This window comes from Cinclus cinclus, chromosome 20 (assembly GCF_963662255.1).
Source record: "Cinclus cinclus chromosome 20, bCinCin1.1, whole genome shotgun sequence".
Classification (NCBI taxonomy): Eukaryota; Metazoa; Chordata; class Aves; order Passeriformes; family Cinclidae; genus Cinclus; species Cinclus cinclus.
This window is the reverse complement of record NC_085065.1, coordinates 5707131-5725492: the sequence shown is the minus strand read 5'-3', so window position 1 is coordinate 5725492 and position 18362 is coordinate 5707131. Positions and strand designations below refer to the sequence as shown.

The following is an 18362-nucleotide window of genomic DNA, read 5'->3' as shown; positions in this document are numbered from 1 at the left end:
ACTCCGACGTGAGTGACCCTTCGTGCCCGGGAGGGCGGTGGCAGCGTCCCCGGGCCCGCGGTGAGGGCTCCGCACTCCCTTTCTCCCGCAGAACCCGCTTGGAGCTTCCGCAGACGGGATTACTGGCACTGGCTGGAGCAGCTTCCCGCAGAGACCAGCGGCCGGTGAGCGTCCCCGAGCTGGGCTGGGGTGAAAATCTGACTTTGTAGTGGCGTCTGTCGCCACGTTCTCATCCCAAAGACCTCAGGTGCAGGGAGGACCTCCCGTGTGCTGCCAAAGCTGCTTCCCCTCTCCCCAAACAGGCCGACCCCTCTGTCCATCGGCATCCGGAGCGCCGGGGGCTGCGAGCGAACGCGGACGGCGCAGGGCCGGGGTCGGTACTTTGTGCGCTTGGCTCTGCAAGGCAAGGTGCTGGCGGTGGCCGTGAGGCAGCTGGCACAGACCCCACGACTCCTGGAGGTGCGGGACGTGGGGGGAAGCTGCTACCCAAGGGCGACGGGCGGCGAAACGGGAGCGTAATCTGTGCTATTTCCCTGGGTTTCAGTTTTATGATCCAGGGAGCTCCATCCTCGGCAGTGAAGATCTCCGGGGTAAGATGGTGGCTCACCGAGGCAGGATGCAGTGTGTGTTATGGCTCTGCACTGCTGCAGGGGAGGGGGAAGAGTCCACTGTGATTTTTCTAATCCAAACTTAGCGTTGGAATCTAAATACATTGCTGCAGTAATGGGAAAAAAAACCCGTGCAAATGTTTAAGCATTATTTGAATCCATCTAAGGTTGGCTTTAGTGACATGGGATAAGGAAATTGCTTCTGAAGTATCTTCCATGTTATTCCTTTGTACCAAGGATTCTAGCTTAAGCAGACCCAGTCTGGCTTTGAGGGGAGGCTGGGTCAGATGGGACTGGGCTGAGGTGTGGCACAGAGGGTTAAATGGTTGCATTGCCCTGACAGGCTGCAGCACTCCATCCATCCACAGCCAGGCTCCTTGGGGGGCCAGAACAGGGTGGAAGCCTTTAATCTTTTGATTATGATGAATAACCCCATGTTAAACCTGTACGTCAATGGTTTATAAATCACCCGTGCTGCTGATGCACGAGCAGATTGCAGACCCGGCAGTGTGATTGTAAGGCTTGTGCTTCTAAGGGGAGAAACAGTAGCACTCACTGCAAGCCTTCATTTGAATTTTGGTACAAAAGGTACTAAAAGTGGGAGCCTGGGATGAGCCTCCAGCAGCAGCCTGGGTGCATGGTGCCGGGGTGCTCTCAAGGCATCACTCCCAGGACTCATTAGCTACACTGCAAATGGTTTTATTCTGTCCTCTGCCGTGCCCCTGTGAGGCTGTGGCTGCCAGGAACCTGGTGGTGACACTGCCTCTCCATCCTCATCCCTCTGCAGAACCTTTCCTCTCGCTGCTGCTGGTGCTGACAGAGATAGATTTCTCCCTGGACCTGCAGGTGCAGTGGTGAATCAGTGGGGTGGTGACCAGCACAGGGCTGCCAACACGGGGCCCTTCCTTGCCAGGACCGATGGTGATGACACTCCTTTGTTTGCAGAATTGCAGCTTCTTGGACGAGAGCTGGCTGCTGCCGGTAAGAGTCCACAGCTCCTGGGAGCCGTCCTTCTGCCACCTGGCCCTCTCTGAAAAGTCAAATCAGGAGGATAGGGAACGGTTTAGTGGGGAGGGATTGCCATGCATCCCGGGGTGAACTGGCTCAGGTTCACCAGGATGAGCAGAGCTGCCTCTGCCCTCGAGGTTGGATTCTGCCAGGCACCTGCACTGTCACCTGGAGCAGATCCCAGCATTCCTGGGAGTAAAACCAAGCAAGAGGAGGACCTAGGCCTAAATCACTGATATACGTGAAGTTTTCCCATGTTTCCTTCCCTGGTTTCTTGCCAAAAACATCCCCATTTCCCTGGGCTGACACAGATTACGCATCAGTTGGTTTCACTCTTGGTTTGCTCAGTGAAACATCAGTGTGTTATTGAGAACAGCAGGGATGCCTTCATGTCTTTTAACAATGAAGAGCATCCCTCCACCACCTTTAAAACCCAAAAGAATCCCCAAAAAGCTCAAGGCAGTTTTGGGACTGGTCAAGGCATGCACTGAGCCATGGTGCTGCTGCAGAGCCTGGGATCCCACTGGCTTTGGGGCATTTCTGACAGCCGGTGCCCCTGGCCGAGCTGGCCGTGTCTCGGGTCCCCAGCTAATGTGATGTGACAGTAAGTGCTGCTGCAAACAGCAGTGGCTTTGGGGAGGGGCAGCTGCATCCCCTGACTGTGTGGGGACATGTGGGGTGAGACAGGAGGGCTCTTCAATGAGTTAAAGGTTTGCTGGTGCTCTGCCATCCCATCCACATAGTAGCTTTGTCCCTTCAGGGTATGGGGACAGCTGATTCCTGAGAGAGGACAAAGACAAGCAGCCACTGATGGTCCCAGCTCAGCCTGGGGCACTGGGACTTGTCTCTCCCTGGGCTCCCAAAGCCTTGGGTTGGCATCAGTGCCAGAAATTATCCAGGGCACGGGGTCCCTTGGATGTCCAATGGCCATTTGCCAAGGCCACTGTCACCATCCACTCTCTTTCAGGTGTGCAGTACTTACGAGACTGTCCCGTGCCGAGCACTGGGGATGGTGCTCAGGTAGGAACTCTTGAATCCTCCTCTCCACTCTCCAGAGAAATCTGATCAACACAGCACTGAAAGTGCCCCAAAACAAGGAAATAAATACCCTGCTGAGAGCATTGGGGCTGTCTCAGGTGCTTTTCTCCCCATCAGCTCAGACTTGCCAGTATTTGCTGTCCATGAGGTGGCTTTTCCCTGCATTCTGTGTATGGGTGAAACGTCACGGATGTTAAAAGTGGGGAGCCTGGCACGGTCTCTGCAGCTGAGTCAAGGCTTGGCTGCACCCCCAGGTACGTGGATGGCCGAGTCTTTGTCACCAAGGTGCTCCCTGAGAGCCAGGCAGAGGTGGACGAGGTGGTGCTGGCCGGTGACATCCTCGATGAGATCAATGGCTGCTCACTGAGATACGCCTCCCCCGGGCAGGTGGGTGGGGACAGAGGGCTGGGAAGACCCCCTCTTGTGCCTCCTGCTTCCCTCTGCTCCCCTGTCCCTCCAGGCTGGGGCCATGCTGCAGAGATTGAAGGGACAGCCACTCACCTTCCACCTGCTCCGGTGGCGGTGGCACGACGGGACGGTCTTTGAGCCACTGCTGCCCTACCTGAAGGCCCTGAAGGAGAAGGAGCCCCACTTCCAGCTGCAGCACAGCCCCCAACACAGGAACGAGGGGGAGCCCCAGCAGCTGCAGGGTGGCAGGTGGGTCTGTGCCATGGGCAGCCCCCAGGCTGGGCTGAGGGTCCTGGCACTGGGGTAGCCCCGTGCCCACACTGTCCCTCACCTCTGCTCAAGGCTGTGGAGCCAAGGCTGCCCCCTTGGCCTGGAGGTCAGGAGGGGGCTGGGGGCATTTTTCCCTGCAAGGAGCAGCAGGAGGGATGTGTGGGGTCCTTCCTCTGATGCCCTGAGTCCTTTTCTCCCCAGACTGCTCTACAACCTGCAGTACCTGGGCCAGACCAGCGTTGGGGAGGTGAGGCTGTGGGGCAGACACCTACAATGGGGTGAATCATCTCTTCTGGAGTTCATGTGTCCAAGGGTTATCCCCTCCTTCCCATTCCATTTCAGTGTGGTGGCAAAGAGGTGCTAGAGGGGGCCATCCCTGCTGTGCTGGAGAAGGACTCGGCAGCACAGGTGAGTGACAGGGCTGGGGGCATCCTGGGAAGGGCTTTGTGAGAAAATGCAGGGAAAAAGGGTCTCTGCCATGGATATTTTTTCCTGCCAACTCCAGGTTCACTTGGCTTGGCTGAATATTTGCATCAACCCTGTGGATTTTGTTCAGGTCAGAAGCATCTTGGCAGCCAGAATAGGAAAGGGCATGAAGGAAAAAAATACAACCACATGCAGGAAAATACTTGGAAAACTCCGGGAAGGCTACGCCTGATTTTGGGGGTGCTTTAGGGCTTAGGTCACTGTTGTTTGAGCCTCTGGGGGCTGCTCGTGAAAAGATTGAAGTGTGGAAGGGGGTGGGGGGAAAGGGCAGCACAGAGGAAACTTGAAAAAGCTGAGGTTGACTGTGCTTCATCACCTCTGCATTTAGATAATCTCTGGGGAGTGTCTGATTAAAAACAGAACTCAGGGCTGTGCTGATCAGGGCTTCTTCCCCCTCATCTCCCCTGCAGGAGGTTTTATTTGATGTGAAGGAGGCAGAAGTCCTTGTGCAGGAGAAGGCTTCTTCCAAGGTGAGTGAGAGACATCTGGGAATTTCATGGCATGGGGAGCCCAGCTGGCGAGGAACAGGAAAAAACCAGGAACGGGGCCACCAAGGACTGACCACAGCCCCAAACACCGGCCCCTTCCTGTCCCCTGCACAGCTCCTGCGCCGCCATCCCTACCCCTCCATCTCCTGCGTGGGACGCTGCACGTGGAGCCCCAGGATCTTTGCCTTCTGTGTGGTGTGAGCGCTGCTGTGGGGCCTGGGAGCGGGGACAGAGGGATCTGGGTCTGGAAAAATCGGCGAGCGAGGTCCAGAGCAGCCGCAGGGTCCCTGGTGCGGCTGAAGGCAGGGCTGGGCTCGGAGCTCTGCTGGATAATGGACGTGTTTCCATTTTTAGCTCTTCCCCCGAGAGCCCTGATGGGAGCACGTTCGACTGCCTGGTGTTTGCATCCAGTTCTGAACAAGAATGCGAGGAAATCGTCGGGAGAATCGGTAAGGCAAGGTTTTAGGGCTTCAGCTACCATCAGTCACACTGTGGAATACCAGGAATTCTGTTCTGGTCCACCACATGCATGATCTGACTTCATTCCTTTTGTTGAGGTTACTAAGATGAAGAGATACTTCGATATTTTTTCTGGTGTGGGGTTTTTCTTCAGGACCGCTAGACAATGATTTTATTTTAAGAAACAGCTTCTAGGCATACCCAGATGCTTCATTGTTTACAGTAAGGACTTGGAGGAAATACCATTTCCAAGGGACGTTATTTTAAACATACTTTTCTTGCGGGAGCTGAGGCTGCTACTGCAGCTCAGCACCAAACCAAGCATTCACAAACAAATCCCATGACTTGGCATTTTTCATTTTCAATTGGCCTAAATGCAAGCTGTGTGGTTCTTCCTGAATTACATGGGCTACTGAGGATCCTCAGATTTCCCATGGGGACATTCCAGACAGGCACTGTCCCTAGAGAGAGCTGCCCAGGTGATTAACCAGAGATCACCGAGTCTCACCCAAAGTTTGAGCTGGCCCTTAACTTTGTGTCTAAATTGTGAACTTAATTACTTTGTATCAAAGGAATCTTTTTCCCCTACAGTTTTAGCAAGGAGAAAAGGAAAATACTTGTTTAAAACCTATGATTTCAGAACAGGATTTCGGCAGGATGCTGCCACGCTGGCTTGTGTAAGAAGGTGGGTGAGGGGTGTCTGTTCCTCCAGCTGCAGGATTTAAGCACACAGAATGGTTTGTCTGAGGGAGAAGCACACAGTGAGGCACCACTGTCCCAGCAGCAGCTGAGGGATGCAGGCCCCAACTCCCAGAGCAAGTTGGGCTGGTTTTCATGGTGGGAGAGAGCATGGAGAGCCAGCACCAACCTACCCAAGTCTCCTTGGAACTGCTGCTACTCCTCCCCCAGAACACCACAGCACTTCCACTGGAATAAATCAAGCCGGGCTGGCTCAACCACGTCCCTGTGCTGCTTTGTGTGACAACTCCAGCCTTACTCGTACAGCCTGTTGGGCAGGGCTGAACAGCCTAGCCCTCCAAATAATTGCTAATTACCCGTGGCTCAGATACAGTCTGAGCACTTTCCTCCACCACAGCCCAGCAGGGTCTAGCAGATGAGGAATCCAGACCTGCCTTAGCCAAACCTGAAGCTAAGGTTTGGGTATAAACCCACTCCATCCAAGAGGAGTGAGGATGGGAAATGAGAATCCCACGGAGCACCCACCCGTGTGCTCAGCAGCCCATCTGCTCCCAGGGTGTAGAATCAGCTGCTCCCCTTGCACATGCTGCCCCCGGGCAGATCCAGGAGCAGCACAGCCCAATCCCATGGGAATGCTCTCCCCACACCTTGGCATCAGCACGGCATGGGAAGAGCCAGGTGCTCCTGCTTCAGCAAGACCTATCATAACTACAAAATAAACCATCCCTGCACCCAGGGGAGAGAAGAACTTAAGAGCTGAATTTGTGCCCTGATTTGAGAACCCCCCCCCCCCAAAAAAAAGCCACTGTAGCCTCAACCAGTCCTCCTACAGAGCTGCAGCATTCCACTCACATCGGCCACATAAAATCCCAAAACACTCCAAAAGTTCTCCATGCTGTTGCCAGCCAAGTTTAAGTTGCCACAGCAGCAGTCCAGCATTACAGCAAGCTGTAGGAGGCAGGAGGTTCTTCAAGCCCATTCAAACCAAATGACAGAGACTCCTCAGATGTGAATGTAAAACATTTAATTTAAAAATGTTGACACTACAATATATAAAATAGCTATTATAAATGCACATAGTGTATTCTATAGCTGCCAGGTTTACGTTTTTAGGAAACTGTAAGTTACACTGTGGTTAAGACTTGTAGTTTCACCCTCTGAAGGAAGTCCACATTTGATCACAGTGATGCATGGTCAGACTAACAGCCCCAATTGTTAAACACTTGGATCAAGTCATAACCAGTTTTATTGCAAAAGGACCCTGTACACATTTATATCAATTCTAGTACCTTACAAGTTTATCTACCCAACAAGTCATTAACATACAGAAACATGCATGAGAAGCAAGAAAGAACACCCATCCCTTCTGCATATTAGCAACTTGTCACTCCTGAGCCTGAGGCTCAACATCACTGAGGTTTATGTGAACAGTCACTTTTAGCATTCATCCTGAGTGAAAGATGGAATGACTTAAGTACAAATGCAACATATTATAAACAATTTCTTACAAAAAAGTCACAAATTAAAACCAAAGTATTTTACAGAATTAACTACAAAACACCATAAAAACAGCCTTCACTTAAGCCCTCTCTCCCCGTATCCTGCGAGCCAACTGGATATCTTTGGGCATGATGGTGACTCTCTTGGCATGGATAGCACACAGGTTTGTGTCTTCAAACAGACCCACCAGGTATGCCTCGCTGGCCTCCTGTTTCAAGAGCACAAGAAGAAATGTTAAAAAGCCCTCGGCGCAGCTCCCCCAGCGGCGCGGCCCAGCCGGCCCTCAGCAGTACCTGCAGCGCACCGATGGCCGCACTCTGGAACCTCAAATCTGTTTTGAAATCTTGGGCGATTTCCCTGACCAGCCGCTGGAAGGGCAGCTTGCGGATCAGCAGCTCCGTGGATTTCTGGTAACGACGAATCTCACGGAGCGCGACGGTTCCTGGCCTGGATGGAAAGAGGAAGGAAGGGGCGGTGAGGCGGGGCAGGGGCTGCGGCAGCCGGGGCCGAGCCGAGGGCCTTACCTGTAGCGGTGAGGCTTCTTGACGCCGCCGGTAGAGGGGGCGCTTTTCCGGGCCGCCTTCGTGGCCAGCTGCTTGCGCGGCGCCTTCCCCCCAGTGGACTTGCGGGCGGTCTGCTTTGTACGGGCCATTTTTCCTCACTTACCTACAGAGACAGGCACGCGTGACGCGGGGGCCCGGTTCTCCCCTCTGCGAAGACGCAGAGGCCAAATCCCCCTCAAATTCCAAATGTCCCCCTCCCCCGCCGCGGGCAGGCGGCCAGCGATCTCCCCCGGGACGGGGAGGAGGAGTAGCGGTTACCCCACCGCCCCCGCCTCGCGGCCCAGCCGCTCCCCTCCCCGGGGAAAGCGGACTGAGTCACGCCACCTCCGCCTTCCTCCCAGGCCGCTCGGGGCGGGGAGGGGGGGAGGGGAACCGGCCGTGACTCAGGGCACGTAGGCAAGGCCCGGCCTGTCCGCCGCGCACCGGGAGGATCCAAGGCCGCGAACAGCCACGGAGCACCACCGCCCGCATGGGAACGCGTCCGCTATCCGGTACTTACCGGTAGGAAGAAAAGCAAGCGCCGGTGCCGGTAGCGCTGCGCGCCGAATCCTCTACGCTGTAGTGCTACCGCGAACCGCTCCTCAGCCGCCGCGCCGCTCACTGCGCCCTCCCCGCCGCGGGGACACGCATTTTATAGTGGGGGCGCCCGCGCGGCGCGGTTACGTCACAATGCCTGTAAGCAACGCGCCGCGCTATTGGTTGGGACCTCCGCCGGCGCCGTCGCGTCACCAGACACAAAGGCCGTGCTCCGGTTCCCCGGCGCTGATTGGGCGCGCGGCCGGGCGCTGATTGGTTGTTAAAGTACGCGTCCGATTGGGTGTTGAGGGAGGAGAAGCGTCCAATCGGTTGCGGGCGGGCGCTCTGCGCGCTGATTGGACGAAACGGGGCAGGGTTTGGATCCTACCCTTTGTTGCGAAGCTCCACAATGGGAAGTCAATAGGAGCGGGGCGAGCGGCGGCGGCGCCGCGGGATCCCCCGGGCACCCCCGGCCGGCCCCGCCGTAGAGCGCCGGCCCCGGCCTGCGGAGCGGAGGAGCCCGGCAGGGGCTGCGAGCGGCGAAGGCCGGGCCGCGGGGTCCCCCCCGCCTCCGCCCCCTCTTCCCCGGGAGCCGCCGGTGTGCGGCCGCTCGACACCCGCGCTCGGGGGTGTCCGTGGGGGAGAGCCGAGGCCCTCGCAAGGCAAGGGGGTCTAGCAGTGCCCCCGGCGCTTATTGCCCGGGCTTGTCATTCCAGATGCCAAGGAAGGGTTGTCACGGGACTTGGATTGGCAGTGGGCAGCGGGGCTGGGGTGTGACTGCCCCAAGTCAGGGCCTGACCTTTGGCCCTGAGAAGGGAGCATTCAGGAGTTGGGGCTCAGCCCCTCTATGCTGCCATCCCCCAAATCACACTTACACTGTGGGTGTAAGTGGGTCACCTTCATCCCCAAAGCAAATCCCAAAGTTTCATTACAAGTAGAAATCATGAATCCACGCTGCCTATCGGTGCCATCTTAGCATTTATCTTCCCAACATAAATAATAATTCAATTAAAAATATTGTCTTTTGGGGAAAACTGCTGCCTTAAGTCATACCTTGATTTATATTGCTATTTTACTGTATTTGCACTGGCTGTAGAGGCAGGTCCCTGCACCCATGGGAAGGCTCCCAGGATCAAGAACAACAGGTCCCAAATGCCCTGGAGCTGTAGCATGTAGGATATGCAGGGAACACAAACAGACGTTCCTAAAGGCGTCCGTGAGCTTCCCAAAGTGGAGCGCAGCTGGAATCAGCCACTCTCTGCATGAGGCTCTGCATCCTTGGCCTCTGGGTTCAGCACTGGCCTGGTGGGAAGAGCCAGGATGGAGCTTGGCACGTCGAGAACGTGTTGGGACCATGTCCTGCTCCACTGTCCACTCAAGCAAACGTGGCACTGTGGTGTGACAGGGCTGTCACATATGCCTAGGCCATTGCTGCCTGAGGGATGTCATCTCCCCTGCCTCTGGTCCTCATTTTCAGGCTCATTTTCTCTCTTCTAGAGGAAAATGTTAATTATTTATCAGAGGCAAAAAGCTGTGTATTCATGCAGTGGCTTGGGAGGTGAACACTCACAGTGTTGTTTTGGAAGGGGGAAAGGGAAGAAATCCCCTTCCGTCTGAGTTGTTCAGATTAGGGAAAATAAATTTAGGAGCCTGTTCTGGGGGTAACAGCGTTAATACATTTAATTTGTTGCTTTTGAGAGCTCATTGCACTGTCACTAATGCTAGGAGGCCGGGTGAAACTTTGATACCAGGAGTTCAGAGTCTCCTAAATAATTTCTTTCTCCAGTTTTCAGACCAATGCCTACTTGGACTTCTCATTTTTGGGATACTTTAGATTTTTTGCTCTCCTGGAGAAAAGACAGGTGTCCCCTGGGGTGGAGCAGGGTAAGGGATGGGTGTAAACACACAAGCTGAGGAGGGCAAACCAGCACACCTTAGCAAAGGTGGGAATAAATGCACCCTGGGCACATCACCCAGAGTGTCCTCAGTGTTTCCCCAGTGCTTGGCAAGGCACGTGGCCAGGTGTGTAACAGCTGAAAGAGGAAACAGCATCAGCACCAGGTTGTAAACATCAGCCACAAGGGACTGGAGCTTGTGACACCCAAATCCCTTCGGACAAAGTGCAGGTTGGTGGTGTTTTCAGTGTGATCCCTCAATGGTTGAGTGGGTTTTCCAGCAGGTTCATGGCTGATAGTGGCTCTGGGTTGGGTGTACAGGTGTGTGTGTGGAGACACTCACTGAAACACCTGCACACGTGTTGACTGAAGAAAAGCTCTGTGTAACCAGGAGCTGCATGATTCCAGTGCTCCAGCTTCCCATGGAGGGTGATTAGATGAATAAGAAGGTATGGATATCCTGTGACTTACTCCTGCAAATGCCTGGGAATAAGCTACTAAATCACCTCAGGACAAGCCTGCCTGCAGTAGATACTGAATTAGTATAAATAGGAATTTTAAAAGTGATTTGCCTCCCCAAACCAGCTACAGAGACCAGGCCTAAAATTTATTATTAACACTGCTCACCCCATGCGGGGCTGGCAGAGGTAAAAAAGGCGTTTGCCCGATAAATGCTGCCTGCCCTTTCCCACACCGCTGGAGATCACAGCGCCAGGAGCGTTTCTGTGTGGAGCCCAAGAGATCAAAGTCCTATTAAAAGAAACTAGTATCATTTCCTCCCCCGGGAGAGAAGTTAATTGGCAGAGGAAGCGCTCCACATGGGAATTCGGCCGATTCCTTGGTCACGGCTGCTTCGGTGGGGGGGGGTTTCTCCCAGGGGAGGACGGGGTGCTCCGATGTCCCAGCAGCCAGGTGCCATTGGTGTCAGCTGCTCCGAGGTAGGTTCTCCATGCGCTTGCTGGGCCTTCCTCCCCCTCCTCCTCCTCGGGCCGCAGTGCTATTCCCGGGCACTTCCTGCACGGCGTTGTCCCGTGGGTGGGGAGGGCCGTGGAGCGATGAGCGATGCCAGCACTAAAATAACCCTCTGGCCGCGCTCCCGCGTCCACGCTCAGCCCCTGAGGCAGAGGAAGAGGGGGGAGGAAGGAAGTGAGGCCGCCTGACACAAATAACGCCCGGCCCCTCACCAGCCTCTCCCGGACCGGCCTCCCCCGCTCCCTGGAGGGACTGGGCCGAGAGGGCTATGCCGCCCCCGGGACCGGTGTCCCGTCAGGGCTCGGTGTTCCCCCAGGGATTTGGGGCCACCCTGCGGCTCGCTCCTCACCCTCAGGGGTTTGGTGTCCCCACGGGTCTCCGTGTCCCCTCAGGGGCGCGATTCCCACCGGGGGTCGGTGTCGTCCTTGGGCTCGGGACTGCCCCGACCGCAATCCTGCCCTACCACCGGGGGGCGCCCCGGCGCGCCGCCCTCATCGCCCCGCGCACTACACCTCCCGTCGCGCCCCGCGCGACAGGAAGCGCGGAAGCCACGCCGCCGCGGGGCGCCTCTGGGAGTTGTAGTCCCGTCGGCCGGAAGCCACCGCCCGCCGCGTCCCGCGCTGGCGGGCGGCGCGCGCGCGACGGGACTACAAGTCCCACCCCGCCCCGCGCGCCACCGGGACGGCAATGGCGGCGGCGGCGCCTGCGCGCGGCGCCCTCCGTGCGGACCGCGCAGAGTGAATAATAAAGGTCTCCTCGGCGGCGGCGGCGGCGGAAGGCGGGAGGCATGTCCAAGGGCCCGGTGGCGGGCGGCCCCGCCGCGGCCGGGCCGGCGAGCGCCGCCAGCGCGCTGCAGGCGCAGCCCGAGAAGCCGCAGCACTACACGTACGTAGAGCCGGGAGCTTCCCCGCCGCCGCCCGCGCGCCAACACGCGCCTGACGTCAGCGTGCGGCGCGCGCGGGGGCGCGCGGGGGGACGCGCGGGCACCGGCTGGAACCGGCCTCGGCCGGCGCGGGCCGGGGGCGGCGGGGGGAGAGGGAGGGGCGGGGGATGAGCAACCCCCCCCCCCCCCCGCAACCCCCGTGATGCACCGGGCCCGCCGCGCCTCCCCCGGGGCTGAGGGGACCCCCGGACCCTCGGGTGACATCGCCGGCCCCTCACCTCCTGGTCCCTCCCTCTAGGGTGACACCTCCGCCTGGGGTGGGGGTCCGTCCCCGGAATGTGAGGGCACCCCCGATCCGTTCGGCGGCGGGTGAGGGGAGCCGCGAGTGACACCCCGGGTCCCTCCTCCGTGGCGCTGGTGGAGCGCCGGGCCCTCCCGTGGCACTCCTGCCCGAGGCTGGGCGGCTGTCCCACGGGATGTGAGGGCACCCCTGGGTCCCCAGCTGTTTGGGGGGTTGAGGATTTGGTGAGCTGTCACTCCTCCATCCCCTGCGGGGTCCCGGGGGTTCCTTGGCACCTGTGGAGGCAGGTGTGAGGTGACAAGAGCTCTCCAGGGTTGCATTCTCCGTGGTTGGTGAAGGATGGTTCGAGTGGGTCCCTCTTAGGGCAGGTGTCTTTGGGAATGACATAGGTGACATATCCCCCTTGGAAGGCTTACACTGAAACCTGGATGAACATTTATATTGTTGACACTGCTCGGGTGTGATCTGGCTGTGCAGGGCACACTGTTGGTGTATTTCCATCATCACTGGAGATACTCCCTTAGGGAACGCTTGTTGCTGGGATGTGTCTTTTCTAACCAAAACACACTGCTTCACTGTGTTGTCCCAAGGAAACACAACCTGTAGGAACTGTGTGAAGTTGACCTGTGAGCTGTTGTTGGAGTTGGAGGTTGTGGTGATGATATTTCTATCCTCTTGTGCAATAGGGATAGCAGAGTGGGAGTGAGCATTATATTTGTGAAGTGGGCTGGGTGATGGATGGGTATGGCTGGAAATAGGTCATGTGTTCCCTGTCCTTAAAAGAGAAAACTTTGTAAGTATTCTTTGTGAACAAAATATATGCGTTGAGCCGTTTGCCCTTATCATTTTAGGGTGTTGTCCTACAAATACCCTACAAATACTCATATCTCTGGCTTGTATTGATGCCCCCACCCAAAGTGGGACATGTGCTCTGTGTGCTTTTAATTTTTGTTTTTGAAAGGTTGGTGGTGGTCTTCCCTGCATTAACACAGGTTACCTGCCACCCCTTTCCTTCAGGCTGTTTGAAATAGTATGGCAAAGTGAGGCCTTCCAGGTTTTATTGTCATCGTGAAGACCCTGCCATGATCTTTAGGGAACTGGCAAGCTGTAGTCTCGTAGGTTGTGTAGTTTCTGGTGTGGTCTACAAGTTTGACAGCTTTATTGGGGAAATGGGCATGGAAGGAAGCATTCTGGTGGGAATGTTGCTGTCGGGAAAAAGAGGGAACAGGAGCTGCCTATAGAGATGGAATGACACCAGTGATGGAGAAAGAATTGGTCAAAAGTGAGAAGGGAAACAAGGAGATGAGGTTGAGAAAGTGAGGATATTGGATAGAGGAAGGTGGAGGTGATAACTTGGCTAAGCATGACTGTGGAAATAAGAATGTCAGGTGTTAGGAAAAACAGAGTAAGGAAGACTTCAAGAAACGGGAGGAGATTGGGAAAGAGGATGGAAATGGGACAGCATGGAACAAAGCTGGTGGTGCAGTAGACTTCTTTCCAGAGGGCAAAACCTATGTTTTGAAGATGGATGTCAAAAATACTTCAGTGAAAACAGTTGCAGAGGAGCTGAATAACCATAAGTGAAAGACAGGTTTGGGGGCTGCTGAGTGCTGACAGTGGGATGTGAGCCATCCTTTGGAAGTCTAGGATGTGTACACTGGGTCACATGAGACTGTAAACCTCCTCCTGATAACATATGGGAGCTTACTTGGTGGTCGCTCATGTGAACAAGTTGTATGTTGTCAAAATGTAAATATTTTCTTCCTTTTTTTTATTTTCCCCTTAAATACAGTTTGTTTCCATAAAATGACACGAAGGTTACAAATTGTAAACTCAAGTAGGCTTAATTATCTGCATACTTTGCTGTTCCCTGGGGACAGGCAATCTGGTGCTGGGGATTTCTCGGAAAGTTTTGGTTGTATTTGTAAGGAAATGTTCCAATTTCTGTATTAGTGTGAATTTCTAAACTCTTGGTGTTACTTGCATGAAATTTTTTAGATACTTCAGACCTCTGTTTTTCTGTCAGGAAGCCTTTATGTTTACTTTAGATGTGCAGCAAAAGAAAATGCGGGAAAAATAGAGCTGGTGATGCTCTCTCACACCTTTTTCACTGTTTGTTAGCAGAAGAGGCCAAACTTCCATGATTTGTGTCCTTTGGTAGCAGTACAGCTGGATATTCCTGGAGACAAGTTGCTGGTAGATGCCAAAGTTTTCTGTTTAATTATGGATGTCGTTCTCCTTGTCTGGGGATCTGCTATTCCATTTGTAGAACCCGAGTGAGTAACAAAATACTCTGTGGCTGCTGTTGTGTTCTCCCCGGGTTGCTGGATTAGATGTTCTGCATGTGGCTGCTTTCTGATCCCGTAGCAAGATGAGACCAGCATATTCCCAGGAACAAAGGGGTGAGACGGCCTCATTCCTGAGGTTCCTGGAGGCTGGGATCAGCTTGGGGTGATGTGCTCTGCAGGGCCTGGATGGGAAGTGGGTTTTGTTTGGGTGGGCTCTGTCAAACCTCAGCTGAGGATTGGTTTTGCAGCGTTTCTGGGCTCTGCTTAGCATGTTATTTCTGCAGGTACCTCTGTCTTTAATGTGTATCTACACATGTGGGCAGAGCTTGAGTTGGAAGAAACTGAAAGCAAGTGCTCAGTCACTGGAGCTGTAGGTATGGAGTGCTCTGGGCTAGTTTTGTTTCGGTAAGGTTCCTCCTTTCGGCTGCTGGCAGCATGGTTGGTTTCAGTCAGACTTGATGCCTTAATTGTGAATTGTAAAGATTGTTTCCACTGCTTGGGTGTTTATTGATCTGGCAGAATTTAGATAAGTGAAAGTGGAGCAGCCTTTTGTTCACTGTGCATTCACCTGAAAGTCAGTTTAGTAACTCTACAAGAAAGCAAACGTTCAGGTGGAGATAAATGAACACATTTAATAAAAGTCAGAGAGTCCCTTTAGTCAGGTGCGTTCAGAGCGCACACAGTTCACAAGTGGCATTGAAAATACTCTGATTTAGGTGGTAAACTCTTTGGGACACAGATTTGTTGTGCATATCCCAAGTCATTGCTGCTCAAGACATTTCTCTTGAGTGTGCCCATCTTAAATACGAACAGCACCCTTGGAAGTGGCCTTTAGGATTCCGTGTCCTGGCTGGCTGTACCCTCACTTGAGATGTGGGTAAGATACCTGGGAGCACATCCTGTCCTCTTTTGCAGTGCATCAAGATAAGCTTTATGATTATGGCTTTGCAGCATAAAAGGCAAAAATCTTGTCTTTCCTTTTGCACAAGGAGAGGAGCTGTGGGAAGTTCCTGAAGGATTAGTACCCTGTAAGTCGTGCTGGAGCTGCCATCCACATGTCTGCTTGGGCTGTCATGTAGTGACTCCTGGCTTGTGCTCACCCAAACTTTGTCTTGCAACCATTCTGGTGCCGTTTAGGCAAGGAAGGATCAGAGGACTTGAATAAAGGACATTGTAAGGGGAGATGAAAATGGAGCTGGTGCAATACTTTGGCTGTAACTGAAATTGGAGACATTCTTCTCTCTGCATTGTGCCTTATCTGGTGGTTTCTTGACCTTAAATAGGAACTCAGATTATGACAGCAATGGAAATATGGGTGAAGAAAAAGTAAAAAGACCGAGACCATAGGTGTGCTTATTTAAAGTCTTATTTACCTCAAAATTGTACATGTGAATTCTTACTCAAAAATCGACAGCTCTCAGAAACACACCTCGGAGCATCTGTAGTAGCAGAGAGTAATCCTTATCTCCTTATCAGTGGATGGTGTCTTACTACTGACAGAGCAAACAGGCCATGTCTGATCTCCAAGGTGCAGACTGAGTGTCTGTCAGAAGAAAACCAAAAAACCAGATGTGTAGCTAACAATTTTTCAGGGTTGTTGTTCGCTCTTCCGGGGCCTATAACATTTGCCTGCATGGTCTGTTAGATCATACATTTGATGTGTTTGAGTTGGGTGGTCTTTACACCCTACTGCCTGAGTTGAGGCTTTGGAAATTGTTTTTAGAAACCTTTTGTGCTCTTTTTAAACCACCAGGACTCTTAAAATAACAAACTGCTGCCCTAATTCTGCTTTGGTTTTGCTGGTGATAGCCCTTAGATCAATAAGATGATACAGACTTATACAAGTTTTAGAAACTAGCCCTAAAAAAAAAAAAAAACCTCAACAAAACAGAGCACAAAACGAAACAAATTTTAAAAAAAGCCCAAATAACCCAGCAAACAAAAACAACAAAAAGAAACCCATGTGTTTTTAGGTTTCAGATTTGGTAATGCCTTTGGAGAAAGCAAAGAAGATGTATCATAGATTATGTTATTATTGTATTATATGCAATGTTTGGTAATACCCTTAGGAAAGCACAATGAGTCAATATTTCTAAACCTGTGACTTGCCAGTGGTCTACTACATCATTACCTGTAAATGTCATCTTACCAGGAGAGTGTAAGCTGGTTATTATTATTATTGGTATTTTTTGAGTCTGTGTGAACTTCACTGAATGCACATCCACTGCCAGCTGTTATTAGGAAGTGTGAATAGTTACAGGAAGTTGGAAATATAAAGTGCTGGAGTGTGAACAGGAAGAGCTGCCTTCACAATATGCTCTCACCACCGAACACATGTGCTGAAAGTAACATTTTCGATTTTATGGTTCTTCAAAGGCTGAGTGTTGAAAGGCTCCAGCTTGTGAGAGGGGCTGGCAAGGGGCACTTGGGCCTGATCTGTACCCCAAATGTGTTGGGGCAAAAAGGAGTTTTTCCCTTGTGTTGAAGTGTGCCTGGACCTGTGGTTTGCTTGCTGCATTCCCACTTCTTGAGTGCTTCTGGATATCAGTCTGACAGGGAATTCACATACGGATAACTGCTCTAGAGGTGTGATATCAATATTTTGCAGAGCAAAAACTTTGTGTAGTGCTGTGACGTTTTCAGAATGAGCTTTGATCTGGCAAGGTTTGCTGTTTCAAAAATCCAGAACTCTGTGAAAGAGGGGTTCAATGGTGCAGATTTTTTTCAATGTGGAAGATGGCTCTTTAATTTTTAATTTAATAAAAAAATATTATGTTGATGGTTGTATGTTGCTTACATGTATGTTGCTTACAGGTTTTTTGTGGCATGGGAGGCAGTATTAAAGTTAATAATTGTTCTAGAAAATCTAGGACTTGGTGATTCTGTGGGTCCCTCCCAATTCCATTTATTCTATGATCCTAAGAACCTCAGAGCTTAGAGTTTCCCATGATAACAATTTTTCTCATTTTGTAAGTTTATGTATTGTCTAGTATTTTTTTACATTGTGTGGCTTTATTTTAAGGAAAGTAAACATTTAATTGTCTTTAGGCCTATTCTTCTTCCAGAAGAATGTTTTGCTGTCTTCTAGGAGCAGCTGAAACACTCATCCTTCTTGTTCCAAGGGGTCTGACCAGTGTCCTGAGGAAAATCTTCCTGCAGTGTGTTCCAGCATCCCTGCCTGGCTGCTTGCTGCATGTCCCTGCCCCTGTGACAGCATGGCAGGAGGGAATGTGTCAGGACATCAGTTAATCACACTTATTGTGAGGCATATTAGCATGAGCTGTCACTGGGGACTGTGTTAATGCACCCGGCTGAGCCTCGGCAGGGACACAGCCCTTCTGTGGTCCCTGTTAAAGGAGCTGTAATTTCCGAGAGAGAAGCAAAATAAAGAGCCAATAACATCTTTAATTGCTGTGTTGAGGCTCGTGAGAACCTGCTTGTCAGGACATGAAGAGCCATGTTCACTTTCAGAGGATGCTGAGGAGAGGTTTTATTCCTTACATGAACTTTCTACTTTTAAAAACTTCATAAATCTTTTTGAAAGCAGCAGAAATAGGCTGAAAGAGATGCTGAGAAGTTACCTGGTCCCTTTGTCCAAGAGTCACCTACATCACTTTAGCGAAGATTTTTTTGGGTATAATTGTCATTGATTTTTAATATTGTATCAGTTTCCACTTTAAACGGATTTTGGTGAAATTGTGAATTATAAGAGGGAGTAAAACACAGCAGTTTCTATCTCATAAAGAATTTATGTATGCTATAAACTTTCTGTAACGTTCAGCACATCACTTTCAAATCCGGTACAGAGCTGTTGCTGAAAGCTGTGTGTGCACAGAGCCAGCCAGCAATTCCTCCTAAATTGATGGGTGTTCACATGCCAGCAGGCTGTGGAGCAAGTGCTATTTCTTAGCTACCTTTTCCCCCTCTAATTTATTAAGAAAGAGTTTGTCTTTTATATCAGGGCATCAAAAATATGGAGC

General features: G+C 52.4%; 2 protein-coding genes across 2 annotated transcripts in view; one reads left to right on the top strand and one right to left on the bottom strand.

Moving 5' to 3' along the window:
- Window positions 1–6692: 6692 nt before the first annotated feature.
- LOC134052202 (histone H3.3A) lies at window positions 6693–8162 on the bottom strand. The gene is made up of 4 exons (XM_062506542.1): window positions 8027–8162; window positions 7489–7630; window positions 7258–7411; window positions 6693–7172 (listed from the first exon to the last, which is right to left on the bottom strand). Exons 2-4 carry the CDS (start codon window positions 7614–7616, stop codon window positions 7044–7046), a joined length of 411 nt encoding a protein of 136 aa, XP_062362526.1. The 5' UTR covers window positions 7617–7630; window positions 8027–8162; the 3' UTR covers window positions 6693–7043.
- A 3508-nt stretch (window positions 8163–11670) lies between these two features.
- Window positions 11671–18362, top strand: part of UNK (unk zinc finger) — a 44642-nt gene continuing 37950 nt past the window's right edge. The window contains exon 1 of the mRNA XM_062506538.1: window positions 11671–11795. Within this exon, the coding sequence (XP_062362522.1) occupies window positions 11698–11795 (98 nt within the window). The 5' untranslated portion in view covers window positions 11671–11697. The remainder of the gene's footprint in view (window positions 11796–18362) is intronic.